Source organism: Mycteria americana, chromosome 12 (assembly GCF_035582795.1).
Source record: "Mycteria americana isolate JAX WOST 10 ecotype Jacksonville Zoo and Gardens chromosome 12, USCA_MyAme_1.0, whole genome shotgun sequence".
Classification (NCBI taxonomy): Eukaryota; Metazoa; Chordata; class Aves; order Ciconiiformes; family Ciconiidae; genus Mycteria; species Mycteria americana.
Window position 1 is genome coordinate 9,947,883 of NC_134376.1, and position 21,529 is coordinate 9,969,411.

The window sequence follows — 21,529 nt, forward strand, 5'->3', positions numbered from 1 at the left end:
CTGGTGAAAATGAAATAAAGTACAAAAATAAATACACTTTTATAATGATATTACAATTCCACACAAAATAAAAAGATAAATATGTATAAATACAAAACATCAAGTACAAAAACAAATTCTGGCACCTGTCAAGAGAAAGGCCTCATGAAAGTTAAAAAAACTTCGTGCTACAATGTCTTATTACACAGAGTGGAAGCATGCTTAAAATAAAAGAGGTTTAGATGTTGAATCTGAACGGAAGGCAAGCATTCATTTTTACTAACAGTTAAACTAAATCTATTTTTACATCAACATATGCCTATGCTAATAATAAATACAGCACATAAAACACCCTTTAAAAACACCAATCTTTAGCACTCTATATATCAATAGCACATTTTGTCACCTGTGACACAGGTTACTCTTGTCACTGTAAATTCTTCCCCTCTTGAGATGTTTTCCACTCCTAAGGAAAGTTGGGAACCAAAACAGAGCTGTGATGCCTACTGGGTGAGCAGGAAGCTTGCCTCAGGCATTTTCTGTATTATGTCTGAAATTTTAAAGATCCATAGCGTTTGTATGACAGAGGCAGGTCCTCCACTGGTGTAAACTCTTAAATTTACACCATTAGGGGAGCCCCGCCCAAGCTTTCAAACAAATGCCACAGTAAAGAGCCACTGAGCAGTGTCATTCTTCAAAGTGTTTTAGGCAGCATTTTTGCCATTTTTCAAGTATGCAATTTGGGTAACTTACTGTATGGTATAAAACATTCATTTTGAACAGTGTCACTAGCTGCAGAGGACAGACTTGGTGGCAGATAAAAGCCACAACTAGTGCCACAAGCAAGTCAATTCACTCATTGCTGCCCATGAAGATATTCTCCTCATCCCACCATTAATGTTCCTCTTTCATGCTGACTGTTTAAGACAATTAAATTTTTGGTCAATCTTTTTTTTTTTTCTCTTATATCCACATCAACATGTTACAAAGCCTCCAAAGTTAGGGAATTGCATTGTACCGATACTGGGAAAGCAACAAAATATAACCCATTGCACATTTCAGTAGTCAGTTCTCTACTAGTACCATTACAGAGCAAAATGGTAAGCACTGCAAAGACTTACACAGCCAAGCTTTTCGCTATTGGACTTTGAATGTTAACAGCATGTCTCAAGTTCATTAAAAGACAGAAGTTACAGAATTCTGCTCCCCTCAAGTTGAAGGATAATATCCATCAGTAGGAAGACCAAGGCAAAATATGAGCATGATCTTTTAATGTTAGATTTTCATAAATATGAGAGTGTGTTTGTCAGGCTTAGGTAGGGATGTTTTTCCCCCTCCTGAAATCATGACTTCGGTACAAGGGCCTATTAGATCATGGTAGAAGAGAAACTGCTCAGAAAAATTGCAACTGTCATCAACAAAACATAAGATATCCAAATTATTATTATGGACAATCATCTGTAAGTCTGAAATGGTAAAACAATTGAAGTCTTGCCTTCTGAAGTTTTTGTAGAACATACACTTCTCTTCATCTTGGCCAAAAGTTGTTTCCATAAGAAAACGCAGTAGACAGCAAGCAAAAAAAATCCTAGGACTCTTCCAGCACAGTGGTTTGATCTACCACATGTATAAATGCGCAATTTTGGTATAGTCACTGAAAGTACGTCTGTCTGCCCAGCAGTTAATCTGGATCCATGTCTGTTCATCTCAGCAGAAGTGCAAAACATTTAGGCCGTTAGTATTTAAATTGAGGTAATCTCATTCATACGGAAAGTACATTCAGAAAGGCTGCTGACAAATTCACTGACCTAAGAGCTGTTTTGTTTGAAATTTTTTTTTCCTCATTTAACTGCTTTAACTTATGGTATGAAACTAGAAATATATACACATGACATTTATGGTGGCAATCACACACAGAAATTGCAATTTTAAGTAATGCAAAAAGCATATGTCAGACACAAGAATTAGAGAGTGTGAAAAAGTCACAAATTAACTTAATGTTGCCCTATGGTGGTCTTTAAATAAACAAGATTATGAACCTTATGTGTACACAGTAGTATGAATATATAATAAGTTTTAACATGCAATTTTTCCACAAGTATTTGAGCTTCACAGCCCTTTATTACTTCAATATGATTGTATTAATGTGTCATTGTCTCGAAATGACAAAGTATGTTTATAATTTCTAAATATACATATAGAAGATGCAATATTTGAATCAGTGCTGAAAATGCCATCATTAAAAAATAGCCATTTTATCCCAGTGAGTGCTGTCTTCTTAAATTGTCACAACATTTGGCTTCTTTCTTTGGGTTCTTCCTGCATATGCTCCTAAAAATTAAGTAGAAACATTAGCATTTTACAATTAGTAGTACTGTTTTTTGCAACAGGATTATCCAACAAAAATAGCTGAAAATGGTTAGGACAATTTTATTTTTAAGCAGTATTATATATTTATTGGCTACTTTTAAAATGACAGTTTTCATAATGTTACACCCAAAATGCCTTACGAAAACTACCTGTAGGTTTGAAAGTAACGACAGTTTATGGTCTTTCCTTCCTCATTAACTATTCCATCTTCCTTTCTGCTACTCTAACACATCTATGACTTCAATTCACAAGTTTTTAAAAGATAAGTCTGTCACATCACCAAGACAGAGATTAAATGACTGATAAATTTAACTATGCCATGTACTACTTTTAAACAAACTATAAATTAAAAAAATATTACACAAGTCAAATATTTAAGATAATATTTTCCTTTGGCCCAGCTGCCACATGAATAAACCAAGAGACAGTTGTAGGTTTCCGTATGTCGATAAACACAACCAGAATTAAAAGCGCAGTATGAATAAGGTCATCAGGCAGAGCCCTTATTAAAGGAAAGCTGCTCAAGTGTAAAAATAATAATAAACAAATAAATCTCTCCACATGGAACAAATATATACATATATATATATATTTAGAAAGCCATACTATATTATGCATAGCACAAGTCTCTTACAGTAACAAGGGTTTAGCACTGCAGGCTGCTAAAAAGTAGCACGACTCAGCATTCATTAGGTTCAGGCAGTTACCGAGAGTGTCCAGCAATGGGAGCAAACATTTACACAAAGCAGTGAAAATCATACCACACGGTGCAGAGCAGTGGAAATGGAAGACAGCCATGGAAGAGAAATAATTACCAGGCAATTAAATGACTGTGACAAAGTAAGTGCTAGTCCTTTTTAGGATCTTCAGTTACTCTTTATCAGAGTTGCAGTGATTACTTACAGGTGTCCAAGGGCTACATCAGCACAGTGCAAAGCAGCTTTGGAAATGCGCACAGAGACCTTACCACAGCAGGATCCCTCATATTTGAACATTGTTTCCCACTACACAAAAAGGCATTCTCGCTGGTCCAGCACTCTCTAGTGCTGTACTCTTGATCTCGTAGGACAAACAACCAGACTGACAGGCATGATGCTTTATTAGTGATTTAACGCTACCTCTTAACTCTCCTCAAGTGTACTCCAAGTTGTATAAAAATCTCACCTACAGAACAGGACAGTATAGGGAAGTCTAAAAAACCCCAGCAGTCTAGACTAAGGAACTGAAGAAGCCAAATCTTATTAAAAAGAGTTACAGTCCTTCTGAATACAATTATCACCCAACCTTTTCCAGTGGCAAGGGGAGCAATTACATGAGGCCTCTCTCCTATGACATAGGATTGACCAGATGCTCACACATGGCAAGTCTGATGCCTTCCTGAAGTGCTGGCCTGAATGCTAACACACTTCACAGCACACACCATCTCACACAGGCAATCTGCTCCCTGCTCAGGCTGGACACGCGTGCAGGAAAGACCATGGTTGGCCAAGTGCTGCTGCCACCCAAATACTCTATGTGCCTCATGCCCCATATTTCTCTTCCACAACACTGACTCAAACTGGGCAGAAACAAAGGAGATTAATAGGTCTAGTTGCAGCAGCTGCCTGATCTCAACTACCTTCTTTCTAACACCATCAGATCACATTAAATGCCCTGCCTGGCACAGCTTGGAGGCTATATTGACTGAGCACCTCTGTCCTACTTAAAATAAAAATTAAAAAAAAAAATCAACAAATAAGACTCTTTACACATTTATTAGTTTGTACTTTTCCCTTTAGCACAGAACTCTGGATTGAAGGAGTACAAAACAACCAAAACTAAATTTAGGATCACCAGCTGATTCCTAAAAGAAATGCCTTCTTGCCAGAAAAAGACAACAATCCAACGGAATGGTATTAAAGCTACAAAGCACTTTGCAGACAGAATTTAAAACAACAATCGAGGAATGAAAAAAAAAAAAAAAGTAGTTGGATGACTATGTTATTGTTTTCTTCTGAGGGTATGTCTCACATCTAATTTGAAGGCATAAGTGACATTTACATATAATAGTGGTATTCTACTAACCCTCCTTCCCTTTTGCCCCTCTAATAAGCACAATTTAAGTGGGAGTCAGGGATGAATGAAGACAAGAAATCAAATAGAAACATTACGGGTTAGGAGTATAGCAGACTGATATAGTTGCAGATATAAATAAAACTCCGTATTGCCTAGACCAAACCACTGCTATAACTCTTTATTTTCTGATATGCACAACTTCTACTAAAATAAGGGGAGCATATGCATTTGTTTGGCTTTTTACATTTTCTTTTCAAATTGACTTGAGATTATATTTTCTCTGTCTATGGTCTTTCCCAGACAGAACTTGTTGCCTCACTACAGATTACTTTCAAGGATCTCTCTTGAAAAGATACTTTATTACTTAAAAAAAAAAAAGGGATTTAAAAAAAACCCAAAAAAACCCTATTCAACATACTGCCAAGCCTTTCACTATTCACATTTTATCCATATATAAAGAAAACCACGTTCTATTTAAATGTATTCAACTTAAGATTTTTTCATTATTGCAAAATTATGCAAATTATTTCTTTCATGCCAAGTGTTCCCCATCTAATACATTCAGAATGCATTTCTATTCATTTAGTACCAGTAGTCTAACCTATTTACAAAGGAGCATGCGAAAGTACTGGTATTACGCCATGGGAACACACGTGATGTCCAAACACTAAATGAGGCTACGTTGTGCAACCAGAACTAGGCAGCATACAATTGGTTAGACACATCTGCTTGAAGTTCCAAGGTAGCCACAATAGAAGGCATTAAATAGCTTTCCAGATATTCAACAAATAGCAATAAGGAAAGGCAAAGAGAAATTTAGAGATATATCCCAAAGGATGCCTTTCATTGCCAACTATCGACTGTCATGACTTAGATAATTATGGCTAAGATAAACTCAGGGACTTACTTAGCAGAGCAGCACACACTGCCAACAGAGAAGAGTGAGAAAGAATGCTTTAACTGGATGTCTGATGCCAGATGCAAATGTAGAAGACGCTGTAGATCATTATGAGCTGAGCATGAATTATATGTGATTGGGGATGGCATCCAAATCTCAAATCAGTGCTAAACTTGACACTGACACCACCCTTACACTACTACTTTTTACAACCTCTGTAATACTGTAACTGGTAGAGGTGTTGATTGTTTTGTTGTCCCTGTTCTTCAGCACTCTCATTTAATACTAGACACATTTTTGCAAACTTGCAGATGAAAACTTGCTTTAATGGGTACCTCTGGTTGCTACAATTATATTGCTTACTTAATTTTCTTCTTTATATTTCAGACAGATTATTTACTACCTTTGCTAATTTTTCTGCAGTGTCACTGAGTGCAACTGAACAACTGCCTTGCTCCACTTCAGTGGTGACAGCGCTTCCAGAATTGGCAACAGGAAAATAAATGAACAAACCTGAGTTGTAATCTCATTGTTTACTTTTTTATTTTGACCTCCTTTTTTTTTTTCCTCCTTCTTCAAACTGAAATGCTACAGATGTGTGTGCATAGTTTCTTACTATACATCCTTCTACAGTCACTTCTCTTGGCATACAAAGTGCTATGAAAAGACCAAACGCTCTGGGAAAACATCCCATTTAAACAGTGTACACACTGCACTAAGACTTGCAGATACTCCCTGCCAGCATTGCTCCAGTGCAGTAACAAATGGAGAATTTCCCTTACAGGAAAGGTTTCATACTTAATACATAAAGATATTTCAGATCACTATGGAAAACAGTTGAAATCCTACTACATTATAATTTGCCTTATTGAGCCCAAAAATTCCCAATTTTTATACTTGACTTGTGGAACTCTCCTTTGAGAACAAAGTGTAATTAAGATCTTAAACAGTTTTAAAACTTATAAATCACTTTACCTTTTGATAAATTAAGGTTTGTCACTTAAGAAATTTAAAATCTGATTTAAAAAATGGACATTGTATAAGAAGTTTCATAGTGTCTTATTCCCTTCATGGCTGAACGGGCTGAAAACTGAGAGGTTTGGCACTACTGTATGCAAGGACAGGAAAACTCCACTTTTAAAATTGGGTCATTATGACTCAAATGTTCTGTAAGTTACCACAGTACAGTAATATATATAATTTTAGGACTGTATGATGACTGCTGAAACTGTCTTTCCTGCCCCTTTAATAGGCTTCACGTTGAAGACAAGTTACACGTGTGTACAGAACTAAGAATCAAATGACATTAAGATTCTAATCCAAGTCTAGTTTGACTACTATTAGCTTCTCAAACAGAGTGAATATATCTGGCAAACTTTTTTATGACTGGGCATCTGGTGAGTGAAAGCAAATGAGCTGTGCAGTGCATTCCATATACTATATAGAATTTGAAAGTGGATGGTTAAGTTACCAGCACATGTTTGTTTAAAGAGATAGGTTATATTTAAGACATAGCAAAGCAGGTGCACAAGAAAAGGAAAACAATATATCCCCCATTACTTTTTCTAGATACTAGTAACTTATTTACTATAAGATCCAAGCACCAATTTTCTACACACCTGAAACAGCCTTGTTAGACACTCTGCTCTCTGGGGCCTTCTTTCTATTTTGCTCAACCCCCTTCATTGAGGTCTTAGGGGTTCTAATTAAATATAAAAGAGTTAATAAGTCACTTGCATCAAAGTTGAAAGGCTGTACCCAAAAATATAAAGATACTATTAAACTGTGTTCGGCATGAAAACATTTTTTACAGTGTCCCACAGAGCATGCTCCTGAGCATGTGTACAATTCCTATTGACATTATTATGGCTTAGATACCTTAGTAGATACCTTAAATGGGAGAACATCTCCCCATGAACAGATTTTTAAAACTCTATTCAAGAAACTGATTCAGTTCAGATACTGTGGCATTACAGTCTACATTTAAAAATATACATATTTCATTAAGTGGAAGCAAAGCTTCATGGAATGAATGTTACAAATAGAAATGTTGGAACACAGTGTAAATGGAGACAATACACAAGAGGATGAGAACACTAAATATTTCCTTGCAGTATAAGATAAAACAAAGCTTCATCACTCTCAAAATACTGAGAAGTAATTCTTTTTACTTTGAACAAGAGTTGCACCAGTATGTGTAAATGTTATTCAGAAATCACTGTGCTCTTGCACTTTGCATTTAGTTTTCATCTTTAGGCTATAAACATGCTATGCCCTTACCCTTGTCTGCAAAGCAGTCTATGAACTGGGGCATTCTGTCCTTGATTTGGTTGAAGTACGCTGTTAAAATACAAACTTTTATTAGCACTTTTTCCCTTCTTAAAAAAAAAAAATCTCATAAGGAATACTGAATTATGCATCATGTTTCACATAAATTTCAGAAAGGCTAACACGTTCTGTAATGCAGATGACATGTAGGCAAAAGTGGCAGGAATTGAAATTCCAGAATAGGATTACTACTTCCACTATTTAAAACAAAGAAACAAAAAAAAGCACACAGATAAAACTCCCTCAACAGTGCCTTGTGTTCCTAGTCATTGATAAGAACATACAGGAAAAAAGGACTGAATCGCTTAAACTAGTCATTGAAGACTGAACTGCAGTAGTAGACACCCAAAAGCTTTGAAGATGTGCTAAGCATGGGATAAAAATTGTTTTTAAGGGATGCCAGGTATCTGACTTTTTATACTAGAAAAAGGTGCAGACAGGCCTCATAAGAGAAGTGCTGCTATCTTCCTGATCAGCAAGTACTGAACACTGTAATTTCTGTGTTCTAAGCAAACAATTGCATAATCTGGAAGCAAGAAGTTTTCCTCACAACAGAAAGCCACTTCTTTTCTGACAGCTTTCTAAAGGTAAGCATATCAATGATTACACTGCAAACTAAAGGGTATTAAGAAAAGTAGTAGTGTCAAACTGAAGCTTAAGAGATACTAATAGTGTATCTCAATGAAAAACCTCGAACCTGAGCAGAGAGATTTAAAGCCATAAATAATTAATTTCTGAAGATAAAATTTCAGAACTGACTCTGAAGAAAATAAATCTTTCCTAACTTCTACTGAGCTAATAAACCCCTTTCTCGGATCATGCTAAAACAGGTTTCATTACTGTCTGTCATAACAGTGGCAGGAATTGAGCTGACTGATGGCAAACCAGCAACGCAGATCAAAGAATCTATCATTATAAGACAGTTCTTTAAAAGCATCTTAATACAACTAATCATCACTCACCGGCTTTCAGGAGTTTTTTGTTTTATGATTATTTTTTTACTTGGCATTCCCATTTCTGAAGCCCTAGAGAAACAAAAGTATTGAAACATATTTAAATTATAAAATCATCATCTAGGTCTTGAACAGAAACAGTAAGAGAAAACCTACAACAGGATCTACATCTACATGTAATACTGCCAGAGCAGTACTACAGATTATCTTCTTTTACTCGAGAGCAAGTGTAACACAACTGTTCAGTCCACCGTGTTGCAGGATAATGCCTGCTACCATCCCCCCAGAAAACTTTGCCAGAGATACTCTACCAAGTATCTCTATTGCTAGGCACTTTAGAAAGATTGATAAAATAACTTGGAGCACTTTTTACAATTTACAAAATCAACCATAAACTAAGTGCACAAGGATCATTTTGCTCACCACTGAAATACAGCATAAACGCACAACTTGGAACAAACATTTTTCTCCCACGCAAACAAGAAGTCTCTTAAAAGTAAGAGCGAACTACTATAGTAAATCACCACACACCTGAAGATTTTTTCATTCGTTCTTCCTAGGGGAGATATTAGTTTGCAAAGAAGCTGTTACTCCAAAAACTTCTTTTCACTATTTCCAAAGCCTCCTACCCACCCTCTTGCACCCCGTCCCCCACCACCACCAAAGGAGAACTGCACATACTTCATGTACTTTTTCCTGTCCAGAGATTTTTGTGTAGCTGTTGAAAGTGTCGCTCGCTCTCTTGGGCTCTTTACTTTATCCTAAAAAAGCAAAAGAACCAACAATACTACTAGTTACTGCTCTTATTGAGCTTAACCCCATCTGAGCTGCCCCTACTTAAAAAAAAAACCAACAAAAAACCCCCACACAAAACACCAAACCAAAACCCAAACAAAACCAACAGTGTTTTCAGTACTAAGTTCATATTCAGGCTAAACTCAAGGGGTTTTTCTTTTTTAAAATTATAGGATCTTCCTTATATTATCAGATTAAAAATATTTGTGTACCATAACGAATTCGTATTTAAAGTATGAACTTTTTGTTATTACTTTCACCATGTTTTTCATTCTATTTTTTATACATCTACACACTAAAAGTTTCAACATAGAAATCTCCTACTGCAGTGATCTCTTTTTTTTTCATTTGAAGAAAGGTACCTATAGAAGCATAACTAAACAACAATTCAGATTTAAAAAAACTTTTCACTGGGCGAGGAAGAATGTCTTAAAGGCAAAATGATTCAGTACTTAGAGTCTTAAAACAGTTTACATCCTCTTGACTATAACACACCATTTGCCTGAGCATCTTCTCTTTACGAACTTCACGATCATGACACAGAATATTCATTCTTTCTGCTGCCTCCATCGTAAAAAAGATGTCATGGATGTCATACAGAGCAGCTCGCAGCTGGAAAGAATAATTAAACTTTTAATAAAATATTCAGTCAAGTTAACATTCCCGTGGTATTGATCATCAAGCTCTTCTCGCTTTCAATCTAAACAAAATGCTTGAATTTGAAATCTTTCTTAATGTGTCAGCACAAAAATGGAATCTTCTCTTCACAGCCATAGTTTAAACCTTTTACTTTAAACAAAGTAATTGTGAAGGTTTTAGGTATTTATATTACAAAAGCAGAATAGCTAGGAAAGAAGGAAAAAAAAAGGTTTAAATTGTGTCACCTGAGCCATTACTCTTTCATGAAGGGATGCATCTTGTGCTGAAACGCTTCCTCTTTTTAATGGGGCTTCAGACTGAAAATTTTTTATGAACTCCATAGTATCCTGTGGAAGACGGGAAAAGAAAATTAAGCACCACGCATAATCCTTCACAACAAAGGAATCATTACAAACTGTATGCGTAGGACTAGTCTTTGACTTGGACCTTATGACACTAAGCAATGCAACACTCAAACATGTTCACGTGACAGACATTCCCAAGTTCTTCTGAAAGCAGAAAATGTATGATTTCACCTGTCAATTGAAGATATGAGCAAAAACAAACAGGAGGAAAAGCTGCATAATAAAAATGCTGATCTTACTTTTACAGTTTGCTTAAGATGTTTCAGTTTTTCTGTCTGCAGGAGTCTACGAGTGAGAAACCCCTTTGCCACAGCAGTGATCTTATCAAACTTCATTTGTATCTCTGGACTGAAAACCTTAAAAGAAAAGAAGCATCTTCTAAACATTCAATAAAAAAGCAAGAATTATTAATTATTTCTCAAATAACATCAATCATGTGACATAAGTTTTCAAGTAAGAAACAAGCTGTTGATAAAGTTTTGGCTAGGCCAGAAGTACCCACCATAATATTAACTTGGCAGAAGCAATATATTGTTATATGATTATTTCGCACATACGAATGACAAGAAAAATATCCTATACAGTTCTCTTGTGTAATCAAAGTCGATATAGGAAGGGATACTAAACTTTTCTGTGAGATGTATTACTGCACAGCTATTATAAAGTTATCGGTGTCTTACAAAAACTAGAGGACTTTTTAAGCTATAAATAAACCTTTTTTTTCTCCTTACCTGAGTCCACCTAGTTTTGATCCTGTTACTTGGCCTAGATACTGAGGTTTTTATAACTCCACTACCTGATGGTCCCCAGAGAAAGAATGAAGTTTCACTTGTTGAAGCAAAGGTGTTAGGTGTCGTAGCATGAGCAAAACCTGCATGCAAAGCAGAATGTACAGTTCAACACCCAGACTTTGTCCATAAAGTAATGAGTATGTGCGCGTATACACATATATACATAGATATATACACAAATGCAGCACTCCATAAAAACAACAAATGCAGATAAAAATCAAGCATATACATAAACTTTAACTCTGATTGCAGTCAGGAAGCCGTTTTGGGCTTAAGAACAAAGAAGCTCCCAGTGCTGTTAGCTGTTCTTACTCAAATTGCAGACTGTAATACTTGTATATTGGGAGGAAAAATGTTCATATGCTACAGCATAAAAAAAATCACTTACCTAATGTTAAAATTGCTACAGAAAATCTTATTCAGAAAGCATCTTAAAGAAAATGGTTTAAAGTGTTTAATGGTGCTATCATGGATCCTAAAGATGAATAAGGAATAATCATATAGTTCAGCAATTTTACTCTCAAATGAAAGTTCCTTTGCTGTTTGCCTGTTAGAATACCCAATTTCCATCTGTGTTCGATAAGTGCATGTTAATACACTCAAGAAACAGAACTCAGCTCAGAGGTAGCAGCTTTGTTTACAAGGTCAATTATAGACAAGAAGCAATCCGAGTATTTCCGATTCATTTCCTAGCAAAATCTGCTAAACAGAAGACAAAACAAAACATTTCATAATGTTCTGGAACAGGTGAGAGGTGTTCCATCAGCTATAGCTGGACTTCCTTGCAGTCAAGAGCCCTTGGCAGAGCCCTTCTAATCCTCCTATGCAAATGAGAACACCTGGCCCCCTGCTGTGCAGCTACATGGAATGAGGATGAACGTTCTGTGACATGATGCAAATCCACCTCCTCATCCTGGATCAAATCAGTTTAGCTTATTTTCCTCAAATATGCCCTATGACTATTATATACAAATGCAATACATGGAACAGTAAAAGGATGGCTGAAACTGTGCTAAATGCCAGCTAGACAAAGATGCAACACAGAATTTGTTTTACGTATTCTGTCAATAGCTGAAGGCAGCAGCTGTCCACATACCCTGACCAACAAGTGCCCTAGGACAGGAACAAACACATTTATCAATACAGTGGGGCAGCTGGTCCAGTCAAGCACTGCAGAGCAAAATATATCACAATGTTTAATCTATAGTCTACCCTTTCAGTTTTACCAATGCTGGTAGCGTTTGCATTATGGACTGTCTCCAGCTGAGACTGCACACTTTCCAGCAAGCCGCTTTCGCTTTTTTTCCTCCACTCCAACTCCATCCTACTGTTAATATTCACTTTGGAAATTTCTATTTCCGCTGTAGCAACCTTCTTTCCTTTCAACTTTCTCTCCTGCTCTTCCAGTTCCTACAAAAGAGAGAACCAACTATAAGACTATTTTTCTAATTCTGCAAAGTAATAGAATATACATTTTAAAACCAACTGATCCCTGACAAACTGCAATACAACACACATGACCTTTGCTTAAAATTTTTCCTCTTTTTACCTTACCTTCTGCAATTTCTCCTGTTCTCTCTCTTGTTCAGCTATCAGAATCGACAGTTGTTGTGCATGCTGTTCTTCAAGTCTCTTCCTCATTTCTTCAAAGGCCAACATTTTAGTTTTTAAAATCTCTTCTGAGAAGATACATTACAAAGAATCAAGCATTAAATATTTTCTATGGGATCTTTGCCACAGACATACATGCTTTAAACAGGAGTAATTTGCATCATCAGTAAAAAAGTACAACATATCTTTGATGTCAAGTTTCCGTTATGTATTGCAAAGAACCTCATCAGTTACTGCAGGTCTTCAAAACATTTGCATGTTCATATTTGTGGGATAAGCATGTGAATGGAACAGCAGTAACACCAACTGAGCCTATATTAAAATAAGGACACAAAAAATCGAGCTCTGAGAATAGTACACCTACACATGCTTGAATGAATTAAAATTATTTATGCCACTTCAGTTTGATTTGGTAGAGACACCTACACGTGTAACAGTCTTGAATTGGAAGAAAATACCTGTATAATGACTTGCAACCCATTAAAAGGTATTTTCTTTTAATTTACACATGGTATCTGTTCTTTTAGTAGTCTCATTTAGACCTCAGGCATTATTTTCTTAGTAAAATTAAATTCAAATGGGAAATTAATATTTGTGGTGTCAAATGATACCCTTGAGAATAAATACAGAATTCACAAAACTGATAAACAATGTTTTAACTGATGCTTCCTCATAAATTGTTTAATCAAGTATTTGTTACAAATAGCTGTTATAAGACTTCTGCTTCCAAGCAACTCCTAAGACAACAATTATGCCATTCTGTAGCAGTTAAAAATGGCTCAAGTAGCGAGCTGAATTTCAGAATTTGTCATTAATTAAAAATTAGAGAAATAATGAGGTTACTGAAAAAAAGATAATTTACACTCAATAAAATTTTAGCCTTTTGATATATACACATATTTAGAACCACCAATGACTAATGATCATTGAGGTTTTTCCTAAAAGATTTATAGAGAAGTAAGTTTAAGAAAAATCCTCAACTACAGGAAATCTTTTACCTTTTGCCATATTATCAGGGGCTGCATTCTTGGTAATGTAAACTGATCTCACAGGATATTTGTGTTCTTGCAGCCACTGCTTCTCTTGTTCTTCCATTCCAACTGTTAGAACACAGGAATTGTTTTCTTTTTGGCAGTTGTCGGTGTCCAAATCAAGTCTACGTTTTACCTTTTCAAAACTATTTTCTAGAAACTGCTCGTTTGCTGGGGAAACACTTGGAGTGTCCATCTGCTGTCGCATATTCTTGCTCTGCATTAGTAGTGGGGATGGGTTTTCTACGTCGTAAGATTTATTGAGTTCTACTGGAGAATTACATTTAGTATTTTCTAGCAAACTAGACGGTTTGGTTTCATTCACAGCTAGGAGCTTCTGTGTTACTGTAGACTGACTGATGGCAAATGGCTCGTTCATTTTTGGAGCTACAATATTAGTACTGGTCTCTACTTTATATGGCCCTCTGCTGTCCATCACTACCTGTCCTTCCACTGTAGCCGACAACGTTCCTTTGCTTTCCAAGTGCCCAAAGGAATGGCGATTTGGTTTGCCAATCCCCAGCCCATCACAAGGGCCTGAAGAATTCCTGTTGACACCAGGAACTCTGCTAGGGCAAACCATAGTGAAGTCCACCATGAACTTTGGCACTGATTCAGACACATTATTTTTATCAGCAATATCTTGCATGATTAAATCCATTGCTCTACCCTTGCCTTTAGGACTTAACTCGTAAGCATTCACAGGGTTATTTATAACGATGTGTCCCATTGATAAAGGTCTTGGGCGCCTTCGGTGCATTTTAGGGCTCATGCTTGGCTCTGGGCTTGGCAATTTGGCATAAGAGCCTGTGAGGCTCCTGACAATGCTACTGTCACGATCAAACATAGAAGTCTTTTTAAATTCTTCATCCGAATCCGAATCCACCAATGGGGGTGTTCCAACTCTCATAGGTATGTCCACTTTAGAAAAACTGGATAAAGTTGACATACTTGTGTTATTTATATGAGTAGAGGCACCTTGGAGAAGGGTATTTGATTTATTAAGACTGGGTTTATCAGGTGTCAGAGCAGTGCAACTTCTCCCTGTAAGCTTTGCTCTTTCTTTCACAGAGTCAGTTGTTTTAACGCTATCATTTTCTTTATCTGAATGACTTTCACTCATGCTCCTCTTTGAATTACTTTTTGAGCTACGCTTGGTTTGCTCTTTCTCTATGTACTCCCTAGATTTCTTCATCAGGTTCTGAAGACTCATTACGTATGGATCTTGGACTTCTTCATCCGATGGTGGCAGTCCCAGTCCCTCTTGCTTTTGCAAAGCATGTGATGCAAGCTTATTATGTACGTTGTCAGGAGATGCAGCCCTTGGATAAGGTATGTCTTTTGAGAAGTGACTCTCACTTTGCTTTGAAAAAAGATTTTCTTCTGCTGCTTTAACTACTTCTGCCACATTTGATGTCACCTGCCCAGTAGTATCTAATGGCATAAGTTCTGGTTCCTTTTCAAGTTCCATGGGACCATGCCTTTCAGGAGAACATGCCAAATTGACATCCGATAGAGCTGTGAGGTCAGTTGAAGCTTTTGAATCAGAATCAGGGCACGTATTCTCAGCCTCCCGTGTGTTCATGTCACTCACGCTAAGTCCCTTCCTGATCTGCAGATAAAAATGTTAAAAAAAAAAAAAATCATCACATATTTTGGATGAAATCTCCTTAGATTACCGCAAGCTTCACCTGAACTTAAAAAAGGATGCTGCCACCTTAAAACCAATAAAAATTTTCAGTTTGACTGTTACTAATTTCTTTCAAATTACTTACAATACAGAGCTCTTTGCAATGAAAAAAAGATTATTGGAATTAAAATATAAATTTGAATAACGGTCCACTCAACATTTTTACTGATATCAAGTATCTGAATGCAAAGATGCTCTTTTCTTCACAAGGTAATTTGGACATATTCAAATAATCTCATGGCTTCAAATTATCTTGCAAGGTTCCTCTTAAAATATGAAAACAAGCTTATACTAAATGAGAAACGTAATTCAAAAATTCCAGCGTGAAATATAGGTTAACCGATAGACGACTAAGAACAAATCAAAATAATTCCTAATGAAAGTAGTGGAACTGTAAGATAATTCTTTCATTTCTTTACTAATCCAGAGACAATGAAATATGAGTTTTCATTTGTCAAGTACTTGGAAAAACAACTTTATTTGAGTGAGAATTACATGCTACTTCTAGCCAGCATTTGTTTAAAAGGGTTTTCACGCTAAAATTATCCTATAGGTTATCCTATGTACTACAACTCAGTGAACACAGGGATACTTGTGAAAACAAAGATAACTTGTTTTTGTATTGAACATATGTTCCTGCTCTGGTCTTCAAATCCTAAGTCAGATGACTGTTGCCACATACACTCCTTTGTGTACGTCCAGTAAACAATGCAAACTAGTAAGTTATGTTTGCCTTATGTTTGCCACCTTAGTAACTCAACAAATTCAATGTTAACTGTACTTTTTTAAGCAAGAGGTTAATTTAAAGACTGTATTACAACTGTTTCAAAGACAAATAATACCACTTGATTAGATGTATTTAATATTCTTTTCAATTTAAACCTCTACTAAATTCATCATTGAAGCAGCAAAGAAAACAAAACAGTTGAGTAAAATTATAAAGCACACAACAGAATTACAAGTTGTTGTGAAGGTAATTTTAATTCTGCAATCGTAAGGTTGAATATAGTTTATTTTCTGATTAAACTATAAGCTTGCAAATAAAGCAAGCCAGTTGCTCTAACACCAGGGGTTTTTTTCATTTGTTTTTACAATCTAGTTTTTTCAAACACAGTTACAAAAGCAACAGTCAGTCATCTGGTGTGGTCTGTCTTCTGCATATACCAAAACGAGCAGTGAAAAGCAAGTCCCGTGCATTACAATGAACGTAGATATTATCACTAAATAATCAATTATCAGGTCACATAGCATGAAATACTAGCAAATGCTGGTTCTGGAGAGTTGACTGCTATTAATTTCATGTTTATATTGGTGAATCCTTAAAAGCCAGCACTTTCTCAAAATGTCTATACGCAGAAGTTTTCTGTAAAACTATAAGAAAGCTTTGGACTAACACTACCTGAACATTTTCTACAATCTCCTGAACACGATTCAATAAAGCTCTTTTCCGTGAGTTCTGTCTCCAGGTCTCTAGGTCCAGTGCTTTCTGTTTATATTGCTGTATTTCCTTTTTCTTTTCAAGGCTAAGCTGCAAAACAGAGTGGAACAAACATGGTTTATATCACTAAATGCAAATTTCAATACAGAATTACAGAAATAAATTAAAAGAAAAACAACAGAACAAAACAATGGAAGAACAACAATCACCTAAGTTGAGGCTTTGCACACATTTTACATGCCAGCTTCTTTTTAACCAATTATACTTTTTTTTTAATGGAAGACGCACAAAATGCCTTCTTGGCACACATGCAAATGAACATGAATGTAAAAGGTCATTTATAAAAAAATTTGCATGAACATTATAGGCTACAGTACCAACTTCAAATGACAGAGGACTCAGACTGCAGGACAGGTCTCTCCCAGTCCTCTATGGAGATGGGAGGCTTGGGCATCCTATAGAGCCCTCTGTGACCTATCTTCCCACCCATACTCATACCTGTACCCATAATAATAATAACCATTATTACTATGCTCTGTGAAGGACTAGCTCGCACTTGCCCACTTGAACCAGAGGTGAATTTCACAAGAAGACAGAAATGTATGCAAGCAGTCTTCTGGATCCTTTCAACAATCAGAATCTGAAAGTCTTCTGAGTTACTACTTTAGAATATGTAGTCTGGATACAAGTCAAAACTAGATCTACAAAACTACATCTACAAGAAACAGCTTCACAAAGTTCTACAAAATTAAGTAGTCTCAAGTCAAATTATGCATTTCTTCCATGAAACCTTAAAATAGCCACCCTTTTGTAAATGAAAAATATTACAATATATCATTTAGTCTTCAATGTATATCTGTATCATGATTTTTTGAGATCGCTGCCAGAGAGTCTCTCCATTTATACTTCCCATCACTGAAACAGGGAAGTCAGCTGCATTATTGCACAAACTACCAACAGTCTTCTGCTTGGCTCTGTTTGCATTAAGCATAGAATGACTTAACATAATTGAGGAGCCTGTGAAATACATCAGAGGAAGCTGCAAACACAAAAAAGAAATTTACTTAAAAGCTTTTTAACTATCTCAGTATTTCCTATTTGCACAGGGGGGTTTCTGACACTTTTAAACAAACTCACATGTTCAGTATTTGGAATGTCAATATGATTTTACATAAAGTTAAGCCCAGCAATAACATTCATCTATTTAATATCACAAACATATTTACTCCCCTTGTAAAGACAACAAATTTCAAGAAATTAAAGCAAATGTAGCCAATGTGAAAAAAAGTACATTTTACCCCTTTACTTTGTAAAATTAAAGCTAGGAATGCTTAGAATACACTAAGCAGCAGGCCAGATGATACCTCAAACAGAGCTGTACCTTCAGTAGAATCATTACATGTGGACATCAAAGCTAGTGCCAATAGCACAGTAAGCACACCAAGGACGAAAAGAAAAGAAAAATTAAAAAGAAAAGCCTTACCAGAGGGGAAAGCACAGGAACTCCATGGAATTGAATGAGGGAGATATTTTTGTGCTGAACAGTGAAAGAGGTTTCTCTTTTTATTGCTTCTTCTTGGATTCTGGAAAGATGCTTCTTACAGAATACTTCATAGTCCTCCATCTTCATGTTAACTAAGCTGCAAAGAATAATAACATTATTCTCCCACGTACTTCCAAGACCATGAAGGGAAAACAACACCACAACTAATTCTGTATCACTATTTTCTGGGAAACAAATTACACATTAGAAAACTCAATTAAGTTTCTCTTTTTCCTGTCATTAACAAAAGCTGCAAAGCTGTTTTTTTTCCCGTACAAAAATAAAATCTGCATATATGAGCAAAAAAAGATGATCACAGGTACACGGAGAAGAAAGCAAGCATTGAAGATAATCAAGATTTACAAAACTACACATGCTACAGATAATCTTAACAATTTCCATCAAAGACTAAGCCTTTAAGGTCTCCCATGACCATCAGACAGATGTCATCAACTGTAAAAAAAAATAAATAAAATTGCAGCCAAATTTAAAAAAATTAAAAAAGAACTAAGCTGTTAATAAAGCAAGACCAGCCGTTATATTTAGGGGGCTGAGAGTAATTGGTGTCTCACTCCCATGAGCCTCCTCACCAATACATCCCTGTATGAGCAGATGCCAATACTTCCACCAAAAAAATAAATTACAGCCTAGTTTCCTTAAAAGAGCCCACATATCTCGCACTGCCCATCCCCACCGGAGTAAAACTTCAGAGCCAAGCACCACCTGGCAAGGCCTGCCAGCGCTTTTGTTCCCCTCGCACACCTCTCCGGCTGATTTCTGCCTTCCTCCCGCCCGCTCCGGGCACACCGAGCCCTCCCCAGGCCGCCCGGTAGGCCCCCTGCTCCCGGGCCCGGGCGGCAGCCTCGCCCGGCCTCTCCCCTCGGCTACCCTGCCCCACGCCCGCCTCCGGGAGGCAGGTGGCACCGGCGGGGCCGGGCCTGGGCCCCGCGGCCCTCCCCGCCCGGCGGCAGCGCGCCCACCACAGCCGCTGCCCCCCGCGGGGCACGGCCCGGCGCACAGCCCCCCCGAGGCCCTGGCGCTGCCGGCGAACCACTCGTACCTGCGCGGGGCTCGGAGCCCCGCCGCGGCCCGCTCGCTCCCCGCAGCCGCCCACCCCGGGCGCCCTGCGCGGCGCTGCCCCGCCGCCTCCCGGCAACGGCCCCGCCCCGCCCCGCGCCGGGGCCTGCAGCACTACCAGCCCCAGCGCGCACTGCGGCCCCGCTGCCGCTCCTCCCTCCTCGGGGCGGGCCGCGGCTGGTGTGGGGGCCGCCGGTCTGCTCTTGGGCAGAGCAACTTAGAAAAATCCCTCTTGGGTTGGTCCAGGAAGGGAGGTGAGCTCGATCCACAAACCTCGTCACTCAACTGAGCCCCGCGGGACAAGCCTGTCATTTTTGGGCGAGCTCCCAGGCAAAGGTAGCTCCAGTTTTCAGAGGTACGAGGTGGGACTGAGGGCCATCCTGGTGCTCTGATTTACAGTGATTTCCACCCACAGGTCTCCAAGACAAGTTCCCCGCTTAGCACGGGTGAAGTCTGTTCTGCTTTATCACATTAAATATCCTATGGCTGTGCAGTTCTTGTATAGTCAGGACCACAAATGTGCCACCAGCAGGTATCAGTTTCACTGAACACGCCGTGATGAGAAAGATAACCATGAGAACTTGTTAATACACTCTTTGAGGACAGCATCACGGTGTCCTTGCTGACATCCTATCCCTCCCGCCCGGGCAGCAGCCAGCTGCTGGTCCAGCCAGCCAGAGGAGCAGGCAACACTCGCCCACCAGGCAGGTCAGGAGGAAAATACACACTCGTTTGCCAGCACTGGGTCCAGGGAAAAGTAATTTAAATTTATGGAAACATCTAGTTCCCAGTGAGCATTTAGAGATGTTAAAGCTGTCGTTCTTGTGTCAAAAAACAACTCCTTCATCTTGTTAAATATTGTTGCGGGATTTTTAAAATCTTCATCTTTAATCTTAACAAATGCTTATCAAAAGATTTTTAAACATGTAAGACATTTAATTAGACATTCCATTGTTCGTTATGTGTCTGCATGTATATGTCTGATTTTTCTTCAGATACACCTGGCAGAAGCATAAAACCATAGACAGAAAAGAATATCTGAGATGCTCTGAACCAGCTAGGACGATATGTGACAAATATTTATCTCATCTATTAAAAAATGTAATTAAATCCAGTTTAGAAGATTGCCTGGTGCCTGTTCCACCTCTAGTCGGCAAGAATTCCTCACTGCAAAGTCAGTTTCTTCCCATAGAGAACACAAAGGTCAAAATCCTCATTTATTAACATAAATACAAACTATTTCCTCTCCTTTGCTATTCTTTTTCTAGACTAAACAAGCCCAGTTTGTTCAACCTTCACCGATTTCCCTGTCTTGTTGCTCTTTCCTCTGGATTCTTTCCAGCTGCGTACACTTTTCGTCACCCACAGCGCTAAAAGCGAACCTCCCTCAGCGGGAGCCTCTCCTCAGGCAGGCGGGAACCGCTGTCCTCGGGCGGCTCTTGGGATCTCAGCCCTCCTCACGTCAGTCTCGGGCGTGAAGGGATAGTTAGCTATATAACATCTACAATATATAACATTGTCTATAGAAATACAATAATCAATTGGAAAATAACTAATGTTAATATTATATTTCGAAATAGCCGGCATAGCTGGACAAGAACGCCGACGCTCTCCAGACACACAGCTCTTCAGCGACTCTCTGGGCAGCGGTACCTTTCCTTTGGTTAACACCATTTCTTTTTACCTGCGCCGTTTTTCACCTGGACGAATCCATATTTTCTTGCAGCGCTCCTCCGACCTTCACCCGAGGGGGCTTCTCAGCCCTGGGAGCTGCCCGCCTCGCCCCGGCCGCCGCGCCGCGCCGCCTCCGCCCGCCCCTCAGCGCCTGCCGGCGGGCGGGGCCGAGCGGGGATTGGCTGGCGGTGACAGCTGCCACGCGCTGGTTAGCTGAAGGCGGGTGAGCGGCGGGCGCCGATTGTTCGCTGGCGGCCGGCGGCCGCGTGCCGGTTGGCTGGCTGGCTGGCGC

General features: G+C 38.3%; 1 protein-coding gene across 3 annotated transcripts; it reads right to left on the minus strand.

Moving 5' to 3' along the window:
* Window positions 1–1,365: 1,365 nt before the first annotated feature.
* On the minus strand, window positions 1,366–21,347 carry CCP110 (centriolar coiled-coil protein 110). Of its 3 annotated transcripts, none has more exons than XM_075514603.1 (15): window positions 21,248–21,347; window positions 18,427–18,583; window positions 16,905–17,033; window positions 13,783–15,427; window positions 12,728–12,852; window positions 12,400–12,583; window positions 11,114–11,253; window positions 10,622–10,738; window positions 10,263–10,364; window positions 9,874–9,990; window positions 9,265–9,344; window positions 8,593–8,655; window positions 7,583–7,642; window positions 6,922–7,004; window positions 1,366–2,310 (listed from the first exon to the last, which is right to left on the minus strand). In XM_075514603.1, the coding sequence occupies exons 2-15, from the start codon at window positions 18,571–18,573 to the stop codon at window positions 2,258–2,260; spliced, it is 3,045 nt and encodes a 1,014-aa protein (XP_075370718.1). In that variant the 5' UTR covers window positions 18,574–18,583; window positions 21,248–21,347; the 3' UTR covers window positions 1,366–2,257. The 3 variants fall into 3 exon arrangements, with proteins under 3 accessions (XP_075370718.1, XP_075370717.1, XP_075370719.1); XM_075514602.1 differs by lacking the exon at window positions 21,248–21,347 and adding an exon at window positions 19,547–19,672; XM_075514604.1 differs by lacking the exons at window positions 6,922–7,004; window positions 21,248–21,347 and adding an exon at window positions 19,547–19,672.
* Between the last annotated feature and the right edge of the window lie 182 nt (window positions 21,348–21,529).